The 7,943-nt window shown below is 41.7% G+C and overlaps 1 protein-coding gene across 1 annotated transcript; it reads right to left on the reverse strand.

Moving 5' to 3' along the window:
- Positions 1-769: 769 nt before the first annotated feature.
- LOC109762202 (two-component response regulator ORR42-like) lies at positions 770-2,167 on the reverse strand. Its single transcript, XM_020321017.4, has 3 exons — positions 2,042-2,167; positions 1,318-1,539; positions 770-1,192 (listed from the first exon to the last, which is right to left on the reverse strand). Exons 2-3 carry the CDS (start codon positions 1,531-1,533, stop codon positions 1,004-1,006), a joined length of 405 nt encoding a protein of 134 aa, XP_020176606.1. The 5' UTR covers positions 1,534-1,539; positions 2,042-2,167; the 3' UTR covers positions 770-1,003.
- Positions 2,168-7,943: the final 5,776 nt, after the last annotated feature.

Here is a 7,943-nt window from a genome sequence, read left to right on the forward strand (position 1 = left end):
ACCATCACCTCTTATAAACTCGTGTTTGTAAAACATGGATACAAAAACTATTACAAGCTGGATGATAAAACAAGGTACAAAAACAAAGGATGAAATAGGGATATGTGGGCTGAAGCAAGAGCTTATAATGGAGTTGGAGGAGTAGAATGGATATCTTTCCTCTTTTGCCACTTCACTATTTGGTGGTAGTGTGCCTTGTACCCTGAGTATGCCATGGTACTTATAAAGGGGCAAAGGGGAGGCATATTCCATGGCCAGCCAATTTGCACTTCCTTCAAGATGCAAAAAACCTCCAGTCTCTGCTCACATAAATATGGCAAATGAATATTGGGATATTATTTATATATACATTAATGATGCACATCTTCATAAAATCCATATTGGTGACTTATGTGACGACAAAGGGATGCATTGGGTAGCACAAGAGAATGGATGTAGAATTAGGGAAGGCTGATGGGACGAAGGGCAACGACGATGTAGAGGATCATGTGTGAGAGGTGCTCAGGGCAGGAGGGAGGGATAAGTAGGATTATAAATATTTAGAAATGAAAATATATTACAAAATTATTTGAGGAGGTTTATAAATGCAATGACGTACTTCAGAGTATTGTGTTAAAAATCAATGTCTCGCGAAATGTTAAAACAATCTCAAGTAGCTTTGAGCCTCTCTCCGACAAATTATGCAAAACATACCATCGATTATAGTTGGCAAATAAATTATGTAACTATTTCTTTCTGGTATTTGTTTGTAAAAGTGACAATGGACAAATATGCATGCTATTGCGCCATATTTATATTGGTGCCGATCAAGCAATATATCAATGCCATGGAATCAAGGATAGCATCTCATGTTCTTCTTGCTTAGAACGAACGAACTTTAACATTAATGTTTCGAAATTAAACAACACAATGAAACTAAACAACACGATAATGCATACATAAGAAAACATAGTTCCGTGAGCAGAAAAGTATTTCATCCATCGCTCAAGGAAGTTCGAATATGCTAGACCATGGTGTTCTTCTTCTTGTTGACGACTTCCTTAATTACGGACTCGAGATCCTGAACCTTGATAGGCTTGGGCACAAAAATATCAGCACCAGCACTTATGAACACCTCCATGGCATCGTCATCAGCTGACATCCCAACAATCTTCACATCAGTTTCCCCCATAGCACGGATCTTTAGAACTGCCTGTTAAGAAACACAACAAGTGAATTTTTAGTTTATTTGCAAACTTAAAACAAGGACTTATGTTCAAATCAATACATTTCTAAAAATTGTAAATAAATTGAAAATCCAAAGGGAAAGCTAAGCACCTCAGGACCAGTCATGATGGGCATGTCCTTATCGCAAAAAATAATGTCAAACTTCTTCCCCTTGAGGAATAGGTCAACTGCTTCTTTTCCATTCATGGCGAGAGTAATCTCACATTGATAATTGCGTAACTTCTGCGAGAGGACCATCCATTGAACTGTGTTGTCCTCAACAACTAGTACCTTCATAGAGGAGGATCCTTGGGCCTTGGATGCCATGATCAGCTAAGTGAATTTGAAAATAGATAAAGAAATTAGTTATTCCCTTACACACTCATGCCAAATACACGCAAGGAGATTGTTATTCTTGAAAAGAGTCAATAGAAAAAATGTAATATTAATTAGTGACATCATAGTTTCACTAATATAGAATTCCCAAAACATGATCAAAAAGTAATAGAAGAAATCTGGTACCTTCCATCCTATAGATTGATGATTGTTATATGCATGATTAATTTTGCATGTTTCCATTTATAAAAACATGTAGCTCCAGAAAATAAACCATAAAGAATGGCAACACGTATATATAGAGGCATAAACATGGATGTCAACACAAGTGTACTATATAGATCAAATGAACTACTTACACCCTACACATATATAAACTCACCTCTTGTAAACTCATGTATATAATACATGGATACAAAAACTACAAAGGGTGGATGATGAAAAAAGATTGAGAAACAAAGAATGGAATAGGTATATGAAGGCTAAGGCTAGAACTTACAATGGAGGAGATGGAGGACCAGGAGGTCCAGGAGGAAGGGAATGGAGATCTTTCCGCTCTTGCCGCTTGACTGCTTGGTGATGGTGTGCCTTGTACCCCGATTATGTTGTGTTATATATAGAGGGCCGAAGGGGAGACGCGCCTCATGGCCAGCCAATCTCCATCGCCTTCACGATGCAAAAATCTGCACCGCTCTCCAATCTAATAAATATGGCAAACTAATAGTGGGAGATTTTATTAAATAATGATCCATCTTTCCAGATATGCAAGATTTCCCGCTTCTATATTGATAGAGGAGTGTGTTGGGTAGCATGAGAGAGGTGATGGAGGGTGGATGGGAAGAAGAACATTAGCGACACATAGGATCGGGGGAGAGTGCCCATCAGTGATGGGTGGGTGGGATAAGATGGGTTATAAATGTCCGTATATTGAAATATATTGCATAAATGCAAGGAAATGCTTTATAGCATCATGTTAAAAAACAATATATCACAAAATATTAGGAAATCTGAAGAGATCCTCGCCTTTCTCCTACGAATTATGCAAAAACAATATTAAACTCATTAAATAAATATGTTGGTGTACAAAAGTAGGGGCCCTTCTGTACCCCTTTACTTGTGCACGGGCAGTCGTAGCCGCTCCTGTGGCCATGCTTGACGGGGCAGAGGAAGGAAAGATACAAGACTACCAGGGCAGCGCTCAATCCAGGGGCGTGAAGAGCAAAAGGACAAGATGGGCTTCCCCCGGCAAGAGCCTTGCCGGGACGGCCTACGTAGCCCCGGCAAGAGCCTTGCCGAGGCAACTTGCCCGACACCAGCGAGGCCGCTTCCCTCGAGCCTGAGAATTCTGACACAATCGACAACATCAAGACCAAGGTTCGGGAGCGCCTACATGATGGCATGCAGATCTTCTTAAAGAACAAAGATCCGCAAGGCCTACATAAGAACCAGAAGACAAGACGCTGGCAAGATCCCTGTTGAGGACGCCCACAAGGCCCCGGCAAGACCCTTGCCGGGGGCATCAGAAAGATCGCGGCAAGGCTTGGCCGCCCCATCGCCGCCCCAGCACCGTGGCCAGCCCACCAACTAGGCAAGTACCAACGTGGCAGTATGTGGCTTCTTGGCCAACTAGTCAAGCACCTGCGTGGTGGCATGCAGATCTTCGTGAAGACCCTGCCACCGCACCAGCACAGCAACCTGCCAGCCTGCATGGCACTGCACGCCTCGTTGGCCTGGACGCGCGTCGAAGCGAGGCGAAGCGGTGACGGACGGGACGGGCTCCATTGCCGTCCCCAATAAAGCAAGAGGACACATAAGCAGCGCATTAAATGTGTTTTGTCCTGTGATGTCAGGCGATAAGCTTGTACACTGTAGATAATTTCCACCTCCTATGTGCCACTGTGGCGACCCCTTTGACCTATAAAAGGAGGCCCGAGGCATACTGAGGAAGGATTCGGGTTTTTGGGCTAGGCATGTGAAAGGATCGAGAAGTGGTGTCTAGAGGGGGGTGAATAGACTCTTAACAAAGAAAAGTTGCATTTTTTAATTTCTTTAAGTTGATGTGGAGTTTTAGCACAAGTTTAAACATTCACAATACATATCAAGCACGCATGACAAGAGTATATGAGCAGCGGAAAGTAAAGCATGCAATTTGGAAGAATGTAAAGGGATGGGATTGGAGTGTGCAAACGCAATTGGAGACACGGAGATTTTTGGCGTGGTTCCGATAGGTGGTGCTATCGTACATCCACGTTGATGGAGACTTCAACCCACGAAGGGTAACGATTGCGCGAGTCCACGGAGGGCTCCACCAACAAAGGGTCCACGAAGAAGCAACCTTGCCTATCCCACCATGGCCATCGCCCACGAAGGACATGCCTCAGTAGGGTAGATCTTCACGAAGTAGGAGATCTCCTTGCCCGTACAAACTCCTTGGTTCAACTCCACAATCTTGACAGAGGCTCCCAAGTAACACCTAACCAATCTAGGAGACACCACTTTCCAAAAGGTAATAGATAGTGTGTTGATGATGAACTCCTTGCTCTTTTGCTTCAAATGATAGTCTCCCCAACATTCAACTCTCTCTCACAGATTTGGATTTGGTGGAAAGATGATTTGAGTGGAAAACAAGTTGGACAAGGCTAGAGATCAATATTTATGTGGTTGGAATGGAATATCTTGACCTCAACACATGAGTAGGTGGTTCTCTCTCAGAAAATGTATGCTGGAAGTGTAGGCATGTTCTGATGGCTCTCCTCACGAATGAAGAGTGGGTGGAGGGGTATATATAGCGTCCACACAAAATCTAACCGTTATACACAACTCACCAAACTCGGTGGGACCGAATAATGAAACTCAATCAGACCGATTTAGTTCAAAATGTGAACGTTAGGATAATCGGTGGGACCGACATGTCAACTCGGTGGGACCGATTTCATTATGGTTAGGGCATAACGTAATCTCGGTGAGACCGATTACACAAACTTGGTGAGACCGATTTTGGTAATAAGCTAACCAGAGAGTTGGTCAGGCTAACTCAGTGAGACCGATTACAAATATCGGTAAGACCGAAATTATTGCAACAGGCAACTGAGAGTTTGCAAGCCCATCTCGGTGAGACCGAGATCCCATTGGTGAGACCGAAGTGACTAGGGTTTGTGGCAGTGGCTATGTCAAGTGAACTCGGTGGCGCCGGATAGAATGTTTCGGTGGGGCCGAGTTTGACTTTTGGTTTGGGACATATGTGGATATGAGAAAGTGGTTGAGGGTTTTGGAGCATCTCACTAAACACTTTGAGCAAGCAAGCCATTAAGCAACACCTCATCCCCTTTTAATAGTATTGGCTTTCCTATGGACTCAATGTGATCTTGGATCACTAAATGTAAATGTAGAGTCTTGAGGTTTTGAGCTTGAGCCAATCCTTAGCACCTTGAAGGGGTTCCACATCCTCTTGTCCACGCAACTCCATCTGTTGAACTTGTCTGAAATATTCTAGATAAAAACATTAGTCCAACAGGAGATATGTTGACATTAATCACCAAAACCACCCAGGGAGCACTTGTGCTTTCAATCTCCCCCTTTTTGGTAATTGATGACAACATACATCAAAGCTGTAGACAAAGATACAGAGAATAACAAGTAAAGCTTTGGAAGGACATGTAACATGCATAGGCTGCCCCTATGTGTATGCAATCATGTCCATATGGAATGTAAGAGCATGTGAATGCATAAACATGATAGAGCAAGCAATGTGTTACATGTATCTTGGCTATATGCATCAGAGCAAATGATGTGAATATATGAAGTTTTAACTTCATGTTCATGATTCCTTCTTGCAAACAATATGTACATCAACAAGAATTCATCATGCACATGAGTGTAATGCATATACTTACGTTGTGGTCTTAAGCTGGCTTAGGAAGAGATGAACCTGAGTAAACAAGGTTAGATAACACAGATATATCTACTAGACAGAGCAAACAAAAGAACCACAAGAGTACCAAGATTGGGATGACATGTAGAGAGTGAGTACTAGGTACTCTATTTGATATAGACATGTCCCCAAAGGTAAAAGATGTGCAATAAATTTAATGATTTCCTTCCCTAGCAGTCTTTCTCCCCCTGAATCTTATATTGGATAATGGGAGAAAATAGGGAAACAAAATCAGAGCAAAAGCAGATCAGATCACAGAAACATAACACGGACTAACATGTCTTTCCCCTCTTAAAGACATGTGACTTATCTCCTCTTGAGTACCAAGCATCTGGGGCCTTTGATGTGATTATCTCTCTCCCTGTTGAAGTACTCTCTCCCCTTTTGAAGTGATTAAGATTTGATGTTATCTCTCTCTCCCCCTTTGACATCAATTTCCAAGAAGGGGTCTTCTGGAGTGTGAGTCAAAATAGGTTTGGTCCTTGAGTCACAGAGCAAAGCAGCATATAGAATATGATGCTGGTAGAGGACAAGAATCATTGAGTGGAGATGGAACAAAAGTGCAGGGTGCAAGTGGCAAATTATCTTCTTTGCAGTGAAATCAGTGACACCGAGTTGTGTTTTTCGGTTACACCGAAATGGTTCGGATTGACCGAGAGTGACAGACCGGTGTGACCGAGTTCAATGCAGAGAAATGGCAATTTCCACATCACTCACTTAGACAAGTAAGATGTCACAAAGATTTGCAATGAATTTGATGCAGGAAATGCAGAACAAAACAGAGAAATGAAAAGAAAATCTAGATGAAGTTTTTTTTAAGGAAGGGGAACAATAATGCAAGGAATAAATGCAAGAACTCAGAGAAACACTAGAGAACTTCATCTAGAATTGGGCGGCGACAAAGTCACCTATGTTAGAGTATATTGACTGAGGAGTCAAGTGAGAACACTTGATCATAAGTCATACTCATCGTTAAAGCTCAAAATGGGGTTACCATTTTTCATTTAAGCATTTGATGTATTAACATCTTGTTGAGGTTCTTTGACCCATATCTTGGGGTAAAGCTTCTCTAAGATGGAATAACATACCTTGGGTTGTGGTGTTGAAGAACTTGATCATGTAGTTGAACTTGCGTGGAGTGCTCAAGGTTGATGTAGCGCATCAATGGTTGGGAGCAACACTTATAGTTTGCGTTCATCTACCTACATGGGTTAGTCTTGCAAGGAAGAGCACTTGTGTATCCAACATGACAATCAAATGAAATTTGATATAAAATTTGGCAAAAGGATATGTTGAACAGTTTAATGCTTCCTTGTCTTCAACCACCATGGTATAGAAACTTGGTGATGTAGAGATTGCTCAAGATGTGCGTGGATTGCAATCTCATGGATTTAGTTTCATCCAAGTACCTACAAGGGTTAGATAGCATGCAAGGGTACAAATATATCCGAGACACTTGATCATAAGAGAAAAGTCAAGGATTAGTCATAGGCTCATGCCTTGCATGTATCCAAATGGAGTTGCTACTCCAAGTTTGAAGCATCAATGATGTTCAATTCACCTCTCAATCGGGAAAATACTTTCCCATGAAGCGGTTTGGTGAATATATCCGCCAATTGCTTATCGGTAAGAACATGCTTAAGATCAATGTCCCCTTTAGCAACATGATCTCGAATGAAATGATGATGAACTTGAATATGCTTAGTTCGAGAATGTTGCATGGTATTGTGAGCAATCTTAATAGCATTCTCATTGTCACAAAGCAATGGAACATGTTTCACATTGATCCCATAATCCTTAAGAGTTTGGGTCATCCAACGTAATTGAGCACAACATGAACCGGCGGCAATGTATTCCTCTTCGGCGGTGGATAAGGATACCGAGTTTTGTTTCTTGGAGGACCAAGACACAAGATATCTACCAAGAAATTGACAAGTACCCGAAGTGGATTTTCTATCAACATTGTCTCCGGCATAGACTGAATCGGAGTAGACAACAAGATAAAAAAGACCTCTTAGGATACCAAATGCCAAAATTTGGTGTATGTATTAAGTATCTCACTATCCTTTTCACAGCCTTAAGATGACATTCTTTGGGGGCTGCTTGATATCGTGCACACATGCACACACTTAGCATAATATCGGGACGGGAGGCAGATAGATATAACAATGAACCAATCATAGATCAGTAAACCTTTTGGTTAACTGATTTGCCATCCTTGGTCAAGTCAAGATGTCCACTAGTAGGCATGGGTGTTTTCATACCTTTGCTTTCTTGCATGTTGAACTTCTTGAATAAGTCCTTGGTGTACTTTGTTTGAGAAACAAAGGTGCCTTCCCTAGTTTGCTTGATTTGCAAACCAAGAAATAACTTGAGTTCACTCATCATACACATCTCAAACTTCTTCGACATTAGCTTCCCAAACTTTTCACTAAAATGAGGGTTAGTCGAACCAAATATGATATCATCA

The sequence above is a fragment of the Aegilops tauschii genome, chromosome 5 (assembly GCF_002575655.3).
Source record: "Aegilops tauschii subsp. strangulata cultivar AL8/78 chromosome 5, Aet v6.0, whole genome shotgun sequence".
In the NCBI taxonomy this organism is placed as follows: Eukaryota; Viridiplantae; Streptophyta; class Magnoliopsida; order Poales; family Poaceae; genus Aegilops; species Aegilops tauschii.

Coding starts and splice junctions, on each gene's coding strand:
- LOC109762202 (XM_020321017.4), bottom strand. CDS start 1,533: ATGGCATCCAAGGCCCAAGGATCCTCCTCTATGAAGGTACTAGTTGTT. Junction 1,193..1,317: donor CCATCATGACTGGTCCTGAG/GTGCTTAGCTTT, acceptor GTTTCTTAACAG/GCAGTTCTAAAGATCCGTGC.